This window comes from Hippocampus bargibanti, linkage group LG04 (genome assembly GCF_051943395.1).
Source record: "Hippocampus bargibanti isolate YZ-2025 linkage group LG04, ASM5194339v1, whole genome shotgun sequence".
NCBI lineage: Eukaryota > Metazoa > Chordata > Actinopteri > Syngnathiformes > Syngnathidae > Hippocampus > Hippocampus bargibanti.
Genome location: NC_142737.1, coordinates 28528771 through 28551685, shown reverse-complemented (window position 1 = coordinate 28551685; position 22915 = coordinate 28528771). Strand labels below are relative to the sequence as shown.

The 22915-nt window shown below is 42.1% G+C and overlaps 2 protein-coding genes across 2 annotated transcripts; both read right to left on the bottom strand.

Annotated features, from left to right (window-relative positions):
• Positions 1-9588: 9588 nt before the first annotated feature.
• Positions 9589-18206, bottom strand: LOC148899632 (uncharacterized). The gene is made up of 4 exons (XM_088995022.1): positions 17310-18206; positions 12342-12451; positions 12059-12277; positions 9589-9831 (listed from the first exon to the last, which is right to left on the bottom strand). The coding sequence occupies exons 1-4, from the start codon at positions 17735-17737 to the stop codon at positions 9674-9676; spliced, it is 915 nt and encodes a 304-aa protein (XP_088851148.1). The 5' UTR covers positions 17738-18206; the 3' UTR covers positions 9589-9673.
• A 1095-nt stretch (positions 18207-19301) lies between these two features.
• Positions 19302-22869, bottom strand: rpl35 (ribosomal protein L35). Its single transcript, XM_088995023.1, has 4 exons — positions 22775-22869; positions 22016-22152; positions 19797-19878; positions 19302-19491 (listed from the first exon to the last, which is right to left on the bottom strand). Exons 1-4 carry the CDS (start codon positions 22775-22777, stop codon positions 19342-19344), a joined length of 372 nt encoding a protein of 123 aa, XP_088851149.1. The 5' UTR covers positions 22778-22869; the 3' UTR covers positions 19302-19341.
• Positions 22870-22915: the final 46 nt, after the last annotated feature.

The following is a 22915-nucleotide window of genomic DNA, read 5'->3' as shown; positions in this document are numbered from 1 at the left end:
GACTCCGTCGTCTGCTATCCTCGTGCTTAACCATATCCCTCAAATCCGTTTTTTTTTTTTTGGGGGGGGGGGGGGCGATGATGGGGGTTGGCATTTTTGGCCCACTGTTTGTTTTTCCCTTATACAGTGATACCTCATCTTACAAACTTAATTGGTTCCCAGTAAGTGTGTGTAAGGCTAAAAGTTTGTCTGCCAAAACATTTATTTCCACATAAGAAACCATTAAAAAATGAGAATAATCCATTCCCAATGTTAGAATTAGTTATATACACATGCTAAAAACATCCTGTTATTTCATTTCTACGTATTCTTATCAATTAGTAAGTCCATATATGTATGTAGTTTAGTTTTCTGTATATATGAATGAGTATACATGTACTCAGCTTGTACTTAGTATAGAAATCTAGCTATCATGTTTTAGTCTAATAATAAATATTCATGACTAAATAAGGCTTAAAATGACACAAAATATACCTTATTTATGTATAATAAATGTGATATTGTATTGTAATTAAAGAAATAAACTGTACAGTATAATAAAGTCAATGTATTTACCTTTGTGATGGTAGTTGCCAATTGATGGTATCAATGGTCGACTTAGCGTCATGGTACTGGGACGCTAAGTCACACAAACGCACACCTCGTTCGTGTTTTTTGATGATCTCCTTCTTCTGCTCGACTGTAATTTTCTATTGTGTCCTCTTCGGCTTAACAGTAGCCTGTGGTGGGGTCTTTTTCTGCCCCATAATAGCAAAAGTACTCCACTTAATAACAAACAACGTCTGCACTCAAAGGAAGTCCGCCGGCCACCGTGGCACTCAGTGTGGTTTGGTTCATTTGCAGACAACTAGTTCGTATGCCAAGATTATATTCTCGCAAATTTAATGTTCGTAAAGTGAAAAGTTCGTAAAATAAAGCGTTCGTAAGCCACTGTATATGTTGCCATTTGGCTCAACTTTCAAGAGCTAGCTCATTTCCTTTTAGTGTTTTGCTGATGATATATAGATATACATGGCATTCATACACACAAGTGGCACCTTCTACCTTCTGACCAGTAGAAAAAAAATAATTTACATGCATTGCAGCACGACTGGATTGTTGCAATGACTCACATACAGTACTTGTATGACATTAAGAACGGTAGAATAGTGTCAACACTATTAATTCATTAATGTAAATAAAGTCTCATTATATCGATATTGGTTATATCGATAGTACTGCTTATTACGATACTATTTCTATGAACGCAAGGAGAAAATTTACATGCCGCAGGATCGGATATATCGATAGTCCGGTTATATCGATATTTTTTCAGACTCCTGAGAATATCGATATAACGAGACTTTACTGTACTTGTATTGGTCGATATGGCAGCAATTGTTTTCAAAGTGGATCAAATTGGAAGTCAACTGTAAAGGTGATTCACTACACGAACACAATGTAAACATAAAACGATATTTCCCTCTCCCCAGCCACTTCTTCCAGCTCGTCCTGGCGGATCCCGAGGCGTTCCCATGCCAGCTGGGAGACATAGTCTCTCCAGCGTGTTCTGGGTCGTCCCCGGGGTCTCCTGCCAGTGGGACATGCCCGGAACACCTCGCGAGGGAGACGTCCCGGGGGCATCCTAATCAGATGCCCGAGCCACCTCATCTGGCTCCTCTCGATGTGGAGGAGAAGCGGCTCGACTTTGAGCCCCTCCCGGATGACCGAGCTTCTCACCTTATCTCTAAGGGAGAGCCCGGACACCCGACGGAGAAAGCTCATTTCGGCCGCTTGCATCCGGGATCTCGTTCTTTCGGACACAACCCATAGCTCGTGACCATAGATGAGGGTTGGGACGTAGATCGACCGGTAGATTGAGAGCTTTGCTTTTTGGCTCAGCTCCTTCTTCACCACGACAGATCGGTACAAAGTCCGCATCACGGCAGACGCCGCACCGATCCGCCTGTCGACCTCTCGATCCCTTTCACCCTCACTCGTGAACAAGACACCCAGATACTTAAGCTCCTTCACTTGAGGCAAAATCTCCTCCCCGACCCGGAGAGGGCACTCCACCCTTTTCCGACTGAGAACCATTGTCTCAGATTTGGAGGTGCTGATTCTCATCCCAGCGGCTTCACATTCGGCTGCGAAACGCTCCAGGGAGAGTTGGAGAGCTCCACTTGAAGGCCCCAACAGTACAACATCATCTGCAAAAAGCAGAGATGCTATACTGAGGCTACCAAAACGGAAACCTTCAACGCTTCGGCTGCGCCTAGAAATTCTGTCCATAAAGGTTATGAACAGAATCGGTGACAAAGGGCAGCCTTGGCGGAGCCCAACCCTCACTGGAAACGATTCCGACTTACTGCCGGCAATGCGAACCAGACTCTGACATCGTCATATAGGGACCGAACGGCCCGTATCAGCCGCTCCTGTACCCCATACTCCCGAAGTACCCTCCACAGAACTCCACGAGGGACACGGTCAAACGCTTTCTCCAAGTCTACAAAACACATGTAGAGTGGTTGGGCGAATTCCCATGCGCCCTCGAGGACCCTGCTAAGGGTGTAGAGCTGGTCCACTGTTCCGCGGCTGGGACGAAAACCACACTGTTCCTCCTCAATCTGAGGCTCGACTTTCCGACGGACCCGCCCCTCTAGGACCCCTGAATAGACCTTTCCAGGGAGGCTGAGGAGTGTGATCCCTCTGTAGTTGGAACACACCCTCCGGTCCCCCTTTTTAAAAAGGGGGACCACCACCCCGGTCTGCCAATCCAGAGGCACTCTCCCCGATGACCACGCAATGTTGCAGAGGCGTGTCAGCCAGGACAGCCCCACAACATCCAGAGCCTTTAGGAACTCCGGTCGGATCTCATCCACCCCCGGGGCCTTGCCACCGAGGAGCTTTTTAACCACCTCGGTGACTTCAGTCACAAGGATTGGAGGGCCCACCTCGGAGTCCCCAGACACTGCTTCCTCCAAGGAAGGCGTGTTGGTGGAGTTGAGGAGGTCTTCGAAGTACTCTGCCCACCGGTTCACGACGTCTCGAGTCGAAGTCAGCAGCGCCCCACCCTCACTGTACACAGTGTTAGTGGTGCACTGCTTTCCCCTCCTGAGACGCCGGATGGTGGACCAGAATTTCCTCGAAGCGGTCCGGAAGTCGGCTTCCATGGCCTCACCGAACTCTTCCCATGCCCGTGTTTTTGCCTCGGCGACCACAGAGGCTGCATTCCGCTTGGCTAGTCGATACGTGTCAGCTGTCTCAGGAGTCCCACAGGCTATATAAGCCCGGTAGGACTCCTTCTTCAGCTTTACGGCATCCCTTACTACTGGTGTCCACCAGCGAGTACGGGGATTGCCTCCACGACAGGCACCAACCACCTTACGGCCGCAACTCTGATTTGCCGCCTCAGCAAGGGAGGTACGGAACATGGTCCATTCGGACTCAATGTCCCCCACCTCCCCCGGGACATGTGTATAGTTCTGCCGGAGGTGGGAGTTGAAACTCCTTCTGACAGGGGATTCTGCCAGACGTTCCCAACAAACCCTCACAACACGTTTGGGTCTTCCAGGTCGGACTGGCATCTTCCCCCACCAACGGAGCCTACTCACCACCAGGTGGTGATCAGTTGACAGCTCCGCCCCTCTCTTCACTCGAGTGTCCAAAACATGAGGCCGCAAATCCGATGATACAACTATAAAGTCAATCATCGAACTGCGACCAAGGGTGTCCTGGTGCCACGTGCACATATGGATACCCTTATGTTTGAATAAAGTGTTTGTTATAGACAATCCGTGTTGAGCACAGAAGTCTAATAACAAGACACCACTCCTGTTCTGATCGGGGGGGCCATTCCTCCCAATCACGCCCTTCCAGGTCCCACTGTCATTGCCCACATGAGCATTGAAATCACCCAGCAGAACAAGGGAGTCCCGAGGGGGAGCGCTCTCCAGCACACCCCTAAGGTCTCCAAAAAGGATGGGTACACTGAACTGCTGTTTGGTGCATATGCACAGACAACAGTCAGAACCCGTCCCCCCACCTGAAGGCGGAGGGAAGCAACCCTTTCGTCTACTGGGGTGAATCCCAATGTACAGGCGGCGAGTCGGGGGGCAATAAGTATGCCGACACCTGCTCTACGCCTCTCACCGTGGGCAACTCCAGAGTGGAAGAGAGTCCAACCCCTCTCGAGAGGGCTGGTACCGGAACCCAGGCTGTGTGTGGAGGCAAGCCCAACTATGTCTAGTCGGAACTTTTCAACCTCGTGCACCAGCTCAGGCTCCTTCCCTGTAAGAGAGGTGACATTCCACGTCCCCAGAGCTAGCTTCTGCAGTCGAGGGTCGGACCGCCAGGGTCCCCGCCTTTGGCTGCTGCCCAGCTCACATTGCACCCGACCCCTCTGGCCCCTCCCATGGGTGGTGAGCCCTTGAGAAGGGGGACCCACGTTTCCTCTTCGGGCTGAGCCCGACCGGGCCCCATGGGTGTAGGCCCGGCCACCAGGCGCTCGCCAACGAGCCCCATCTCCAGGCCTGGCTCCAGAGAGAGGCCCCGGTGACCCGCGTCCGGGCAAGGGAAAACTAGGTCCATTTGACTTTCTCATCATACGGGGTCTTCTGAGTCGTACTTTGTCTGGTCCCTCACCCAGGACCTGTTTGCCATGGGTGACCCTACCAGGGGCATGAAGCCCCAGACAACCTAGCTCCTAGGATCATTGGGACACACAAACCCCTCCACCACGGTAAGGTGACGACTCATGGAGGGGAAAAAACACAGATGTTCTACTTTATTTGTTTATATGTTATAGATCAAGTCGCTGCTGGCACACTCCCATGATGTGCATGCAAGTAGGATGGGATCCGTTCCCACTCAGTGACAGTGTGAATGTGTGTGAAAATGGTTCATCTCTATATGCACCCTGTGACTGACTGGCGACCAGTACGGGGTGTCGTGAAATAATACACTAAAATACATCTGTGTAAGCTGTCAGTCGTACAGGTGTGGTCCAGCGATGAAAAGGTTTCTTCAGCCGTCATTTGTACTTCTTTGAAGGTGTTGGACGTTTCGCTTCTTATCCAAGAGGCTTCGTCAGCGAACTAAAAATGTTTGCTGGTAGGTGCCAGACTATGCTATGATAGGTCCCTGCTCTCAGGTTGGGGGGAGCCGAGGACTATTCCCTGAGGCTACACTGATTACTTTTATTGTCCTGACTGATTGTGGGGTCTACGACTGGCCTGATTTCCCCATTTGCTCTGGTATCACCTCAGCAGCATAACTAAGCCGATGTGGTCTCAGAAGTCTGTTGTAATAACAAGCCAAATTAAACCTCACCCCACCATGGCGATTTAGTGAAGGGTTGTGCTGTTTTATGAAAATAGCTTCTTTTACTCCCCTTTCAAACCATCTATTTTCTTTCGCTAAGATTTTAACCTCACTGTCGTCAAATGAGTAGTTGCTAGTCTTTAAAATTTTTAGTTCGCTGATGAAGTCTCTTGGATAAGAAGCGAAACGTCCGACACCTTCAAAGAAGTACAGATGACGGCTGAAGAAACCTTTTCATCGACACTAAAATACACTATCCATCCTTTTTTTATCTGCATATCCTCACAAGGGTCACAGGGGTTGCTGGAGCTTATCCCAGCTATCTAGGGCAGTAGGCCAGGGACACCCTGAACAAGTTGTCAGTTAGTTGCCAGCCAATTGCAGGCAACACACAAACAAACAAACAACCTTGGTCACAATCACAACAAAAGGACAAGTTAAAATGTTCCTTTAACCAGCCATTTATGTTTTGAAGAGTGGAAGGAAACTGTAGTAAACCCATGCAAGCAGACAAAGAACAAGCAAACTCGATGATGATGACAGGAAAAAAGAATGAAAATTTCATGTAAATAAAGAGAGAATCAAAATCTGAATGTTCTTTATTGGCAAAGAATGCAAGAATCCATTATCCAGACCACTTCCTCACGAGGGTCGGGGGCGGGGATGCTCGAGCCTATCCCAGCCGTGTTTGGGCAGAACACCCTGAATTGGTTGGCAGCCAATTGCATGGCACGCAGAAACAAACAACCGTTTTTGCAATGAGGAGGAAACCCAGAAAAAAATAACAAGAAATTACAATAAACAAAATACATGACATATAAGTATCAAAATATTTTCCATCATGTAGCGATACCCTTGTCAATAAGTACCGCACAATGGCAGCTGTGCAAAATTGTAAAGTCCATCCATTTTACATACCACTTATTCGTCCTTAGGGTCGCGGGGGGTGCTGGGCACTAGGCAGGGGACACCCTGAATTGGTTGCCAGCCAATCGCAGGGCACACAAAGACAGACAACAGTCACTCTCACACTCGCACCCACAATTTTGAGCGTTCAATCTGCCTGCCATGCATGTTTTTGGAATGTGGGAGGAAACCGGAGGACCCGGCGAAAAATTGTAAAGTCATTGAGCGGAAATAAAATGGTGCAATATATAACTATGACTGTGGGTGTGTGCAGTTAGTACACATAATTGTTTCACCATTTTAAAGTAATCAGTATCAGTAATTGTAGTGCAATACATGTAGTGAAAACAAAAAGTACTCTCAGGTCCCTGGTGCTATGCAATATTGATCGACAACCATTCAAGACTGTAGGGAGCTGGAGGTACAATAATCAGTGCAGTAAAACTCGGAATACTTTTTGATGCAATGTATACTAGGTCGAGGTAATCAGCATGAAAACCAGAAAGTTGTTTATGCTGGGAACATCAAGCATTTGTCAAGCCGAGAGAAGACAGAAAATCAATCAAAGCCTTTTGACAAACATTGATGATGGCCAATAGTATGTATGATACCCTAGCGAGAAGAAAAAATCCAGTGGGGCTTTATAAAGTAACAGATGTCCAAAGAGAACACAGTGGAATACGACAAAGCTTGAAACAAAAATATTTTGCGAGCTGGAAAAAAATATTCAACTGTCAGTGGTGTGGGCTTGGCTCACAGTTTTCTTCTGTTCTCACTAATCTTCCTTGACATTAGTGTTGGCGGGAGTTAAATGAACTCATATGTCGTCAGAAAACTTGCCTTTGCCAATTGAAAGACGCTAGCAAACAGAAAATTCATCACGCAACAACATAATGATTTGAAAATGCATTGCCAAAACAATAACAAAAAGTTCAACAATGGTATGAAATGGAATGTGTTAGATGGGACTTGTCAATCTCCAAGTGTGCTTTTTGCAGATTTAAAACATGGGTGAGGGAGTCGATGAAAAGGTTTCTTCAGCCGTCATCTGTACTTCTTTGAAGGTGTCGGACGTTTCACTTCTTATCCAAGAAGGGTGAGGGAGTGAAATAGAAGCATAGAAAAGCCTCACAAAAAAAGAACACCAAAGTTTGAAACAAAGACTTTGCCCCGCTCAACTCCATCATCCCAAAGGCAAGAAGAAAAACTCTTAGATCGTCATTCTTACTAAAAGAGATTAAAATGACTTCAAGTTTATATTTCTTGAAAAGGGGTGTACACTTTTTCGTCAAACCAAAGCTTTATGGAAAAATCATTGTTCTAAAGTTTTAATGATCATTAAGATGTATTTATTTATTATTACTTTCACATATTTCAATTTTCCCCTTAACCTTGTTTCAACTCCAGTGATCTTTAGTTGAGGCTGTCCACAACGGAAGCTGTGTTTTGCTCTGGCTTTATGGGGGAGTTCTTGGCTCGGCAAATGGGGGAATTCCTCTGCCTGCTGGATCGCCAATGTAGTTGACTCTTGAAGGGCTGGAAGCGGGGCTTGGGTCCTGGTGGGGATGTGCCACACCCCAAAGATGACGTATCGTGACTTTAGTCTCCCGTGCTTAACCATATGCCTCAAATCCGTTTTTTTTTTTTTTGGGGGGGGGGGGGGCGATGATGGGGGTTGGCATTTTGGCCCACTGTTGTTTCCCTTATACAGTGATACCTCAGCTTACAAACTTAATTGGTTCCCAGTAAGTGTGTGTAAGGCTAAAAGTTTGTCTGCCAAAACATTTATTTCCACATAAGAAACCATTAAAAATGAGAATAATCCATTCCCAATGTTAGAATTAGTTATATACACATGCTAAAAACATCCTGTTATTTCATTTCTACGTATTCTTATCAATTAGTAAGTCCATATATGTATGTAGTTTAGTTTTCTGTATATATGAATGAGTATACATGTACTCAGCTTGTACTTAGTATAGAAATCTAGCTATCATGTTTTAGTCTAATAATAAATATTCATGACTAAATAAGGCTTAAAATGACACAAAATATACCTTATTTATGTATAATAAATGTGATATTGTATTGTAATTAAAGAAATAAACTGTACAGTATAATAAAGTCAATGTATTTACCTTTGTGATGGTAGTTGCCAATTGATGGTATCAATGGTCGACTTAGCGTCATGGTACTGGGACGCTAAGTCACACAAACGCACACCTCGTTCGTGTTTTTTGATGATCTCCTTCTTCTGCTCGACTGTAATTTTCTATTGTGTCCTCTTCGGCTTAACAGTAGCCTGTGGTGGGGTCTTTTTCTGCCCCATAATAGCAAAAGTACTCCACTTAATAACAAACAACGTCTGCACTCAAAGGAAGTCCGCCGGCCACCGTGGCACTCAGTGTGGTTTGGTTCATTTGCAGACAACTAGTTCGTATGCCAAGATTATATTCTCGCAAATTTAATGTTCGTAAAGTGAAAAGTTCGTAAAATAAAGCGTTCGTAAGCCACTGTATATGTTGCCATTTGGCTCAACTTTCAAGAGCTAGCTCATTTCCTTTTAGTGTTTTGCTGATGATATATAGATATACATGGCATTCATACACACAAGTGGCACCTTCTACCTTCTGACCAGTAGAAAAAAAATAATTTACATGCATTGCAGCACGACTGGATTGTTGCAATGACTCACATACAGTACTTGTATGACATTAAGAACGGTAGAATAGTGTCAACACTATTAATTCATTAATGTAAATAAAGTCTCATTATATCGATATTGGTTATATCGATAGTACTGCTTATTACGATACTATTTCTATGAACGCAAGGAGAAAATTTACATGCCGCAGGATCGGATATATCGATAGTCCGGTTATATCGATATTTTTTCAGACTCCTGAGAATATCGATATAACGAGACTTTACTGTACTTGTATTGGTCGATATGGCAGCAATTGTTTTCAAAGTGGATCAAATTGGAAGTCAACTGTAAAGGTGATTCACTACACGAACACAATGTAAACATAAAACGATATTTACAATGTGTTCATATTGAGAATTACTGTACCTTAACATCAACCATTATCCTGAACGGCTTGTCTCTGGTTATATTGCAGTATGCCTGATTTGTTACATAATTTGTAGAAAATTAGATGCATCTGTGGTTGTATTTCTAGTGCTCTGTGAATAAATTTGAGTTCAGTTAGGAGCTTCAACTGACTGTCTTGTCTTGGTAAGGGCAAAATATCATGTATTGGATTTCATTTGATTGTGAGCCAGTGCGTGAAATGTTACTGATTTTTGCTTTGTGCACTCGGGGCATTTGATAAATAAAACATATGTTGTGTATTTGTCATGAATATAAACAAATAAGCATTAATCATAGTTTATTAGGTAATTGAAAACCCAAATGTTACATAATTCATGTTGCATTACACGTAACTTCAATGTACGAGAACATCTAGTCTTTCAGCATTGCTTCCGAATGTGTCATGTCTGTGTATTGTCTTGTCGCCGGCTTTTTCTCAGTGAAGAGGTAGCAGATCATACACCACACACTGTGTTCCGGAGCAATTTGAACTCCACTGCTGCTCCGAAAAGGTCTTAGTGCACAAGAGCCTGTCAACAGAAGACAGGCCAGTATAAAAAGTGAGATTCTATTGATCATTCAGAAGTTTTCTGAAAGTTAAACAATTATGCTAACACACTGTCCTTAAACAGTCACATGATCATAGTGAGTATGACTTGGGGGATAGTGGGTCGAACTGATGCAAGGAGCTTGACAGTTGGTGGCTTTATGACCCTTATAGCATCATCCGAGGCAAGCCGGTCCTTGATGAGGGACTCGACAGAGTAGCTAACAGCCCAGTATGCCCAGTATGCTGTGATTGGAAAATGGATGAATCGATGGATGAAAGCCCAGTATGGCATCAATAGCTTGAAACCAAGGATATCATACTGTTATTCAGGCATGTTAGCGAACCTATGGCAAACAGAATGTAAATATCACATAGAAGTTAAATACTGCAATACCTCATCTTACGAACTTAATTAGTTACCAGAAAGTGTGTGTAAGGCGAAACGTGTGTCTTCCAAACATTAATTTCCCATAGGAAACCATTAAAAATTAGAATCATCCATTTCCAGGTCCAGATAAAACATAATTTTCTACTAAATAAGCCTTAAAGGACAACCGACGTCTCCGGACAAGTTGTGTCCATAATTTGTAAAATGGCTTCAAATGACTTCTACTGAGCATATTTTACAAAGATTCCACCGCATAGAGCTATATATTCTGTTTTAAGACTCGCGCTGAATATTCAGGAAGTCTTGTTTTTGAGTTGGTGACGAGTCCGTACGTGACGTCACTAAAGGACCGCCCCATTACCGTAAAAAAAGAGGCATTGTAGCGGTCCTTCCATCACGTCAATGTATTTTGCTGTACTTGTTTGGTCTCGGGACCTTGTGTTGCACCCAAAAGCCGCCAGAAGAGGGCGTCCAAGCGCTATATAAGGAATTTATCAGCCTGTGGAAACAGAGGTGGCCACAGGAGGTCGCCATTTTGTGCCACTTTTTTTGTGTGAGAGATTTCTCCCCAATGTTGCCTCAAAATGGCACAAATAAATTATTTAATCAATTGCAAACATGTATGCTTTACTCTTCAGAACTATTTGAATCATATTCATAACTGGATGTGTAACAAGAAAGCATATTCTCTGAATCTGAAGCCATTGTTTTGATTCACTAGCAATGCAAGACGTCTTGGCGTGACGTCACGAACTGGGGGCGGGACTTTCTGAAGATGCCCAATTCGCACCTCAATTTTTTACAGATTTTGGACACTTTAAGTCATTTTTATTGGTGTTTTGCATTTGATTAAAAATATCATACTGCGTGTTTTGGATATTTTAGGTGCTATAAAACGTTTTTCTGATGTCAGTTAAAAAACAAAAGTGACGTTGGTTGTCCTTTAAAACTACATATACTTTATTTTATGTATAATAAATGTGCTATTGTATTGTAATTAAAGAAATAAACTGTACTGTATAATAACGGTGTTTTATTTACCTTTGTGATTGTCGTTGATGTAGTTGCCTTTTGATGATATCCGAGTGAAGTTGCCGTGCAATAATACCCTCACACACTGTCCCCTACTGGCTGCTTTTCGTTAATCCAAATCAACAGAAGTTTTTCAACCTCTTCTATTACCTGAGACCATTGCTTAGACAATACAGAAACACCCTTAGCATACTGGTACCGGGACGCTAAGTCACACAAACGCACACCTCATTTGTGTTTTTCGGTGATCTCCTTCTTCTGCTCGACCGTAATTTTCTTTTGTGTCATCTTCGGCTTAACACTAGCCTGTGGTGGGGTCTTTTTCGGTCCCAAAAAAATCAAAAGTGTCCACTCCATAACAAACCGAGTCTACACTGAGTACACTCAAAGAAAGTGGGTGTGGAAAAGTAGTCCAGCAGCCACGGTGGCGCCGTTCGGTCGTATGGTTTGGTGTTCTTCCACCGAAAACGCGTCCACCAGCCATTGTGGCGCTCCGTGTGTTTGCCGAAAACTAGTTCTTATGCCAAGTTTATATTCTCGCGAATGTAATGTTCGTAAGGTGAAAGGTTCGTTAGCTAGACCGTTCGTAAGGTATCACTGTAATTATGTGTCTGTCTCAAATAAATCTTGCATCAACACAATCTGTTGCGCAGGAATCATAGTTATGTTGAAATAGAATTTTCCTCTTACACAAACACCGTTATATGTGAGGCACAATATAATCCCCTTTTGTTTTCCTTGACAGTTTATTTTTATCTCAATTGAATTCATCAGAAAGCATAATTACCAACTATGAAGTAAGCAGCAGCGCTGAGAGACAGGATGATAAGGAAGATGGAGCCAAGACCCAGATCTCCAATGGCACAAGCATTTGGACAAGCACATGGACTCTCCACCCAGATTTCCAGGGGCTCGTCTACTTTCAGCCTCTGGTCCCGAATAAAGGATGAAGACTCATTTGGATTGCAGTGATAATGTACAGTTGTAAGTGGAAGTTCAGTGGGACCTGGGACAAGAGGACATGAGTGATGCTGCCAAACGTGTAAACCCCCAAGTTCTCGTGAGCTCACCAAAGTATGAAACGTAAAGTGTCCTCAGGGTGTCATTGTAATGGAATTCATTACCGTCATGCCCCCCAAAGCTGATATAGCGGTGAATATGTCTGTTGAAATGTTGATACCTGTTGAAACAGAAAAAAATGTCCATCCACTCACACTCCAAACGAGGTGGGTGCATTTTTTTTGTGAGAAAAATATTCAAAATGTGTTCTTGCACTTCAAAATGTGTTCTTGCACTTAGAGGTATTTTCTTTTCATACTTCTGAATCAATCCAGACTGAAGAAAGTGTGGTATGATCAATGAAAGGGTTTCTTAAGCCGTTATCTGTATTTCTTTGAAGGTGTTGGACGTTTCGCTTCTCATCCAAGAGGCTTTGTCGGTGAACTAAAAATTTTAAAGGCTAGCAACTACTCATTTGACGACAGTGAGGTTAAAATCTTAGCGAAAGAAAATAGATAGTTTGAAAGGGGAGTAAAAGAAGCTATTTTCATAAAACAGCACAACCCTTCACTAAATCGCCATGGTGGGGTGAGGTTTAATTTGGCTTGTTATTACAACAGACTTCTTAGACCACATCGGCTTAGTTATGCTGATGAGGTGATACTTGCTGGTAGCTCTGGCCTTATATATATATATATATATATATATATATATATATATATATATATATATATATATATATATATATATATATATATATATATATATATATATATATATATATATATATAAAACCTTAAGGGACAACCGACGTCACTTTTTTGTTTCTTAACTGACATCAGAAAAACGTTTTATAGCATCTAAAATACCCAAAACACGCAGTATATTTTTATTCAAATCCAAAACACCAATAAAAATGACTTAAAGTGTCCAAAATCTGCAAAAAAATGAGCTGCGAATTGGGCATTTTCAGAAAGTCCCGGCCCCAGTTCGTGATGTCACGCCAAGACGTCTTGCATTGCTAGTGAATCAAAACAATGGCTTCAGATTCAGAGAATATGCTTTCTTGTTACACATCCAGTTATGAATATGATTCAAATAGTTCTGAAGAGGAAAGCATACATGTTTGCAATTGATTAAATAATTTATTTGTGCCATTTTGAGGCAACATTGGGGAGAAATCTCTCACACAAAAAAAAGTGGCACAAAATGGCGACCTCCTGCGGCCACCTCCGTTTCCACAGGCTGATAAATTCCTTATATGGAGCTTGGACACCCTCTTCTGGCTATTTTGGGTGCAACACAAGGTTTTCAGACCAAACAATACAGCAAAATACATTGACGTGATGGAAGGACTGCTACAACTTGTCTTTTTTTCGGTCATGGGGCGTTCCTTTAGTGACGTCACGTACGGACTCGTCACCAACTCAAAAACAAGACTTCCTGAATATTCAGCATGAGTCTTAAAACGTAAAATCTAGCTATATGCAGTGGAATCTTTTTAAAATACGCTCAGTAGAAGTCATTTGAAGCCATTTTACTAATTATGGACACAACTTGTCCAGAGACGTCGGTTGTCCTTTAATGTCCAAAGGTGGCGGTGCCAGACCTCTGCTTTGAGAGGTCCCTGCTCTAAGGTTGAGGGGAGCAGAGGACGAATCTCTGGGGCTATACTGATTACTTTTATTGTCCTGACTAATTCTGGTATCACCTCATCAGCATAACTAAGCCTATGTGGTCACGATCTCAGAAGTGTGTTGTAAGCATGGTCCAAATTAAACCTCACACCACATTTATAAAAATGGCTTCATTGTCGTCAAATGAGTGTTTGCTAGCTTTTAGGTGCATATGGACTGCAGATTGAGGCCCACTAGTATTATCCCTGCAATGTTGGTAAAGTCTTTTTTTGAGAATTTGTTTAGTCTCCCCAATGTATTGGTCTTTACAATCTTCATGTTTACAATGGAGCGAATAAACTACATTACTTTGTTTTTCATTTGGCAGCCTATCTTTTGGAGTCATAGACCATAATAGGTCAGGACAATAGAAGTCATCAGTGTAGCCTCAGGGAATTGTCCTCTGCTCCCCCAGCCTTAGAGCAGAGCCCTCTTATAGCAGAGATCTGGCATCGCCACCTCTGGACAGTAGGGATATATGTATAAGACCAGGGCTACCAGCAAACATGTTAGTTTGCTGACGAAGTCACTTGGATGGGAAGCAAAACGTCTGACACCTTCAAAGAAATACAGATGACGCCTGAAGAAACATTTTCATCGATGGACCACTCCCGTACAACTGAGAGCTTACACAAAGTGTGGTGTGATGTAATAAAAGTCCACTAGAGGGTACTGATAGCCAGTTAATAATTGTCCAACCTTTCTTAATTCGTGTTTTCTTCAAAAGTCCATCTTTTTAACAGTAAACCTCAAACCAAATCCATTTCTTCTCCTCCTTCAGCCATTGTGGATTGAAAAAAATTGCTTTTAAATCAACACAACAATGGATTTGCTTGTGCAGCTCGCTACTGATACAGTGTGCTAGCTCTGGCCAGTATGCTATTGACACTAGCGGCTTGGATCAAGAGCAGTTTTCGGAAATTATGACTGGATAATGACAAGCCAATACTAGTTTGCAAAAACTCTGACGTTGACCAGCGCCTGCAAGAAGGCGTTGCTGCCCCTTTTTCTTTGCAAACTCGAAATGTGATTGGTTAGAGCAACAGTTTGGATTGGATATTGGATATGCCTTTATTAGTCTCACAGTGGAGAAATTTACATTTCACAGCAGCAAAGTGATGAAAGGAATGAAAGTAGAAAAACAAAATACATGAGCTGCTGGAAAGGCAGCCACTCTTTGATCGACACATTTGATGTGACAGGGCCCGCAGAACCGATTGTGAAGGCACCCAGGGAGATTTCTGACCCTGGTAACAAATGATGAAATGTGATTGGTTATTTACTCATCACACAATGAACAATGCATTTCATCCATTATCAGAATAGATTTTTTTTCATGCATCAATTTAGGATGTGCACAGTCCTTCGTGCTCTCACTACCCTCCTTTCACCGATGACAAATTATACCCCCCCGCATTAAATTGAAAACCCAGTTGAACACCAAGTTTTAAAAACGAAGGACCTCATCGAGCAGAATCTAGTAATACAATAACACAGTACGTACATGTGTTTAAAGAGCCCCCTTGTGGTCAACTGTGAAATTACTGTTGCGTGATATTTAAAAAAAACTGAACTCTTCTAAATAATAGGCGACATCAGGCTGTAAAATTATATTTCCTGTGTCAAGACGTTTATAAATAAAGATAGAAGTATGTTTCGTAACTGAGTGAACGGATTTGATAAAATCCATTACAGTATTTATTTTCTAAGGGCGCCAACCAAGAGTACGTAAAAAGGGGAAAGTCTAAATATCACCCGCACGCATTATATATGGCAGCAGAGTGAACAAATGAAAACAAAAGTAGGTATTGGTCAGCGAGTAACAATGTGACATGTACTTCTGTTTTTTTTAGAACAGTACTGAGGCAGACAAAATTCCCCCATTGTGCGTGGTATACAGTAACCCCTCGTTTTTCGTGGTCAATGGGGATCAGGGCCACCAGTTAGAAAAAAAATCCGCGAAGTAGGGTTTATCTCTATCACTCTTTCTTGCTCAGTCAAGCAAGCACACGCGCGCACACACACGCACATTATATTAACCCACGTGATAAAACAGAGGGGGATGCATACGTGTTAAGGCTCACGCTTTGGTTGGGAGATTTCCGATTTTGACCACAATACTCACGGCTCGCGATTAGAGCTAAATCTCCCACTTTCCAAAAAAATTGATTTTTTTTTTTTGCCGCTCTCATATTTCACCGTTTTGTAACAATACCATTCGCCCCGATCTGGAAAGTGATCGAACTACGAATCGCCTCAATCGCCGTCATTTTCAGCCAGCGCTTGAAAAATGAGAATCGAGAATAGCTCAAGTCTTGCAGTGCACACGATCTCATACGTTCGAGAACAACATACAAATAAACATTGCGGATAGTAGCAGCGAGAGTCCAAAACATCTTGCAAAAAAAAAAAAAAAAAAGATATGAATGTAAATTTCAGGTTGGCAAACTGAATATTCTTGGACAAGAGCAAGCAATCGCGGAGTATCATTTGCATTTGGTTCAATATGTTGCGTGTATATTTCAGTCAGCCATGGTGGAAAAAACAATATTGTGAAACACAACAAAAGTGTGCAACATGTGGAATCAAATAGTCGATCGACAAATTCAAAAAAATCAATAATTACTTCACCATCAGTAAAGACGACTCCTCAAATCAAGTGACAATACAGACAGTTCATTTGTAAGGTGAAACAAAAGAAAACCTTTTAATACTAATTGAATGTATAAATAAACGAAAGCATTTTTGATTTATGTTTTTCTAATCTCCACTTTTTTACACTGAGGTAGTTTAAAAAAAAATAAACAAAAACGTTCTTGTGTTCTTGACTTCTATATAATTGTTTGTAACTTTGAAACTCAGAAAGGTTCCAAGTTGACAAGTGTTGAGAAACACGACTCCAAAATGACAGTAGTATTTCATCTGACACAATATCAGGAAAAAAATGGGTATCTTGTCTGGCAGCAAAAGTGCATCGTGGGTTTACTGATTTTAAATGGTTAAAATCATGTGAACAAAATTTAAAATGTACATTAAAACAAAAATGTTGAAAGCAAACCAAGTGCACAGGATGCTGCTCTATCTTTTAAAAATACAGGATGTATTGAAACCTGAACTGTTAAATCATGGGAGAATTACAAGCATATTTAATGTTGTCAACATTCTACACAATTATACAATGACAACTTTGAGGAACTTTCTTCAAAATTAGTTGGCAACACTGGCATAGATGCCTGAGAAAGTAAATGGAAGAAGGAAGTGTCTGCCTGCTCAGAAGCTGTGCCTGACTGTGGAAAGCTGCAATATGACCGTAATTTGTCTTCCCATAGTTCTTCTTTTTTTGAATCGCAGTAAAGGAAGTACCTGACAATGAGACATGCGGCAACATTAGTGCAGTCGCTTCCTGTCAGGTCCTCCGGTTGTGAAAAAGGCTGGCAAGGGCTGAAGGTCAGCAAGAATTCAGCGTTGACTGTCCCCTCGTAAGCAGGGAACGGCTTCATCCGCCCCAGGAACCCGTTTTCATCACCCATTGCTTGTAGGTTTATTACCCCACTGCCATCCTTCATGATGCATTTGCAGTTGTTGACTCTGAAGCAGCCGGTCTTCTGAGTGGAGGCCAGATGTGGCCAGACAAAGGAGGGGAGCACGCTCAAAAAGACAGACAGTATGAGGAGGAAGTTCATGGTGGCTGTGGTGGACACTGACAAACCATGTGAGTTGTTATGGCCATCTGACAGTACAGTGCTACGAAGGAAAGTAATTAGAATAAAGGTGGCTGTCATTCCAGACATTCCTTGACTGCATTTTGCTCACAACAGCATCTTCCAAAGAGCAGTGTTTTTCTCAAAGATGTTCCTTCTCTAACTACACATGAATTTTGGTACAAAATCACTCTTTGAATGTACAGTGCAGTGATAAACGATTTGACCTGTTCTCAATTTTTTTCTTTTCCCACTTGAATCTTTTCGGGGAGGGGCAGTTGGTACTACTAGTGGTCAGCTTATTATGTAATTGGGTTAAAGGGTGCATCAAAGGCTAAATTTTGAATATCATCAAACAAACATCAATATCGGACAAAGATAACTCAAGGAGATACAAGTTACAGGGGCGGGGGCTATCCTCAGCCTATGTGCAAAAGTACTTGCATAACTGTATAACTTAACATGAACTGCACCTTCTGTCACTTTACCAAGTTGGGGTAAGTAGGGAAAATAAAATAGAGGAAAATGAAAAATAGGCACTACAGTATATAATAAGTATACTGTATTGGATTTATTATTATTGTTAATGATAGTAATGTTCTTATATTATTATGCAAATCAAACCTCTGAAGATGGAGGACATTGATTTGCTATGGTGACCTCTTGAAGGGAAAAGCCGAAAGGAAAAGAGGTAAATTTAGATTAATTTTCATCACTGAACAATCAGGACTGAGAAAAATGACATTGGTGGGAAAGTTGCAGGGCAAAAAAATACTGACAAAAACAAAATCAAATAAAAGCTCATCTTAAATTTAGTTTAAGATAATAACAATCACCTGAATGTTTCCCAAGATTTTTGAGAGAATATTCTGAAGACAGAAAAGACAAATAGATTAACACAGTCTTATACAGAACACTGCATTGCAAACATCAAAAAATGTGACTGTAGTGTTCTTGAGAGCTTTGAAAGACGCTTATAAATAACACGGAGTATTGAAAGTTTAGTTCAACAATTGTGGCATGTTGATCAACTACTTAGCATGACGACTTCTCTGCGTGTATGATTCAATTCCAGCTCCCGCCTTCTTATGTGAGGTTTGCATGTGTGGGTATTCTCTGGGTATTGCATTTTTTTTTTCACATTTCAAAAACATGCATGGCAGAGTGATTGAACACTAAATTGTCCCGAGGAGTGCGTGTGAGCATGAATTGTTGTTCCTCTGCATGTCCTGCAGTTGGCTGGAAACCCGTTCAGGGTTTCCCCTGCCTAGAGCCCAGATGGCTGGAATATGCTCCAGCATCCCTGATGAGCATTTTGAGGATAAAGCGGATCAGGAAAATATCGGATCGATGGGTATTGCTGAGCAAGCAGCCTGACACTCAAGCAAAATTGATGTATCAATGTGAGTTAGTTAACACTGTATCAAGGTACGCATGCATGCTCAGTTTGTTTTTCCCCTGCTACGTACACATGTACTCACATATAGCTCTTTATTTCAGATAATTTTAAAATACATTTTTGCAGTAGAATATATTCAGAAGACAGGAAGTTGTATGGTATGCATTATGGTGGCAATTCAGATTTTTGAGTACTATATCGGTACCTTTTTGGAGCAATTATGGCTTACTCAGTTATTGATGAAAAGAGGACAACTTTATCTTTAACGTGTTTTATTTAGTTGATAGAAAATGCTTCAAGCTTTGACAGCAAATTTGCGCATTGAGTAAAGGAGATCTTTCCTCTGTTGTTTCTTTGTCCGCAGACTTTCTTCATGTTTGTTGAGGCGGCGACGCAGAGCTCTAGTCTTCTTGGGCCTCAAATCCAAAGGCTTGTATTTCTTGCCCTAAAAAAATGTCAACGTTAAGGACACTGCACATTATTCAATGGTGCAAAGAATACAACCTGCTTTGCTGGGTCACCGGTCGGACCCTACCGCCTCTGTATGTCATTGCGAGTTTAGTTTTTTATCAAACTACAAACATCATAGAAGCAACAAGCAAAGTAAAAATACAAGAGCAGCAGAGGGTGATTAAAAAGAAAAAAATAATATTGGAACAATTGTGAATGCATGCTTGAAAATACAGGTCCAATATAAAAACATGTCGTTCCATTCACAAATGATTCTGCAAATACTCATCCTCAGGTTACCTTATAGAATTTCCTCAGATTCTCCTTTTGTGTCTGGTTGATGACGGTCAGAACTCTGGCAATAGATTTGCGGACAACGCGACTGCAAAAGAGGAAAAAAGTTATTAATGTTCTGAGTGACTTTATCAGCATATTTTCTACCCCCTGCTGAGACCGACAATGAGGAAGACTTCGAGTACACTTAATTGTGGTATGGGCAGAAAAATGTTTCCTGTGCCCACCTGTGCAGACCACGGGTCTACCCCACTTTTTTGAAAAAACACAGTCCAAAAGTAACAGCGTGTTTCACCAAAAATAGTGATTAATACGGTGTGGCGACTTGTGAAGGGAAAGCCAAAAGGAAGAGAAGAATGAGAAATTAAAAAGGAGGAAAATTGTGAACTGTGACTAATTTCAGAAATCACCAGATTTATCAAAAAGCAATATAATTGTCAGCCAAAAGTATATTAACTCAAAATGTGAGTGTAACAAATCACACTACAGTTATACCATTGAGACCAGAGTGAACGGGGCAATCAGGGTCATTCATAGACCATAATCAGTCAGGTCAAATCATCAGTCCAAGTCCACCATCAGGAGTCCAAGATGGCGCCCGAGTAGGCAGCCGTCACCAAGTGCTCTGATGAGCCTTGCTTTTGTTGTTGTTTTTGTGTTTTCTTTTGTCACTTTGTGTTGTTGTGCGTCGTTTGGAACGGATACGGATTGTTTTTCAGCATTTTTGATCAGCACATTCATCAAGGAGGAGACTGTGCTGAGCGGTTGCGCCTTTTCGGCAGCATGAATATGCCAGTACTGTTTTTGAATGGGAGGAATGTCGGTGCCATTCGACTGTCATCGCTGGACAGCTCTGGGCCATTGTGCTTTTTTTGCGCCTGTAATGGGCAGCATCTTCACAGCCCCGCTTTGTTCAGCGGAAGGTCGGTGCTGTTTGACAGTCTGCGGCTGGATGGATAAATGGCTTGAGGAGCCCGCGATAAGAAGGAAGGAGCGTCAGCGCAGAGCGCCGATGCGTATATGGAACTGTCGCGGGGTGGAATTGAAGCTGATTTATGGGGGACAGGAGATGTGAGACAATCTCTTTTCGTCAATGGATGCTACAGCTGCGTGTTTGCTTTCAACATTTAGCTTGTAGTTGACGAGCACATCCCACCATGATGTCCCTGATCCACTGGTGAAGAGACGCTTTGATTCTCTCCTCTTTCATCTGGAACTGCTTTACGTAAATGAATGACTCTCTGTGTCTTTGTTTTGTCATGTTATTTGTTATTTAGTTTTTTTTGTTCTTTTGACTTCAAGACGGCGCCGCGAGAGTGGCTGCCTTTCCAGCAGCTCCTGTGTTTTGCTTTTTCTACTTTCATTTCTTTCATAACTTTGCTGCTGTGAAATGTAAATTTCTCCACTGCGAGACTAATAAAGGCAAATCCAATCCAATCAGTGTAGCCTCAGGGAAGTCCTCTCCTCCCCTCAACCTTAGAGCAGGGACCTCTTAAAGCAGAGGTCTGGCACCGCCACCTTTGGTCATTAGGGATCTCTCTCTCTATATATATATATATATATATATATATATATATATATATATATATATATATATATATATATATATATATATATGGCCAGAGCTGGCAGCAAAAAAATCAGTTCATTGACGAAGCCTCTTGGATGAGAAGCGAAACATCCGACACCTTTCAAGAAGTACAGTTGATGGCTGAAGAAACATTTTCATTGATGGACCACTCCTGTACGACAGAGTATATATATATATATATATATATATATATATATATATATATATATATATATATATATATGGCCAGAGCTGGCAGCAAAAAAATCAGTTCATTGACGAAGCCTCTTGGATGAGAAGCGAAACATCAGACACCTTTCAAGAAGTACAGTTGATGGCTGAAGAAACATTTTCATTGATGGACCACTCCTGTACGACAGAGTTTACACAGACCTAATGCCATGGTTATTATGGGAATTACATTCCAAAAAAGAACCCGCCAAGTGAAATCTGTTATGTACTCCTTTTTTTTTAACAATTAGGACATACACGATGTCTTGAATGAAAACCAAGACATCCCTTTGAAGATTAAGATTGTTGTCCAGACATTTTGTTGGCATTGTGGGTTTTATTGTTGAGACAATTTGGCAATCTGAACAACAGGGCAAACCAGAACTACATCAAGCCATGTACGGGGAAATTTCGGAGTACTCACATCTTTGACAATTTAGACGCAGCACCGCCGGTTACTTTTGCCACACGGAGTTGCGACAGTTCATTTTTCAGGTCATCCAGCTGCTTGAGCAGCTCCTCCTTCTTCTTCCCACGCAAATCTCTTGCCTTGATTTTAGCCTGGGATAAATAAAAATTCAAAAAGAACTAGTTATGATGGAACGTCGGTTGGGGGTTTGACAGTCTCGTTTTACAGTAAATCGTCGAAAAATAGGTCGCAGGGTGATTGAACAAACGGGGATTGACATCTCAAGTCTCAGTCTTTTGGTAAGCAGTTGTGAATGCATCAGCAGTCCATCAGCTCAACAAATATCATCTCAGACGAGAGAAGCGAATTAAGATTGGAGTGTGGATACTTTAGCCGAGCTTCACGCGAGCTCTTCGGTGACAAGATTACGTTTAATACACGACTGACAATACTAGAATGTAGACCATAATATTAATACCACACGGATTCCAAATAAAATGTGACTTTTTGCAGTTCTCAACTATCTATCGCACCACCAAATTAACATTCACCTTAGCAAGGCCGCGTCTACATTAGCACGTAACAAATTAGCTAAAGGGCGCTAGCACAATTACAAACTAGCATTTTAGTCATTGCCGTGTGCAACCTACTCATCCAAACTCGACTATGGAACGCCCTCGGTTGCTTGCACGGTTATATTTGACATTTACTTTGGGGGTAAAATGCTTTAAACAACAACGAGTACAGATTACACGAGAGCCGAACGACACCCACCATGTTGCCTTTCTCTACGCTGCCGGAAAGGCCGGACGTACCGCGTGTTCATAAAAAGGAAGCTTCCGGACATCTTCTTCATCGACTCCCCGGGTTCTGCCGCAGCGTTTTATGAACTTCAGCGCCACGGCGTGACCTTAA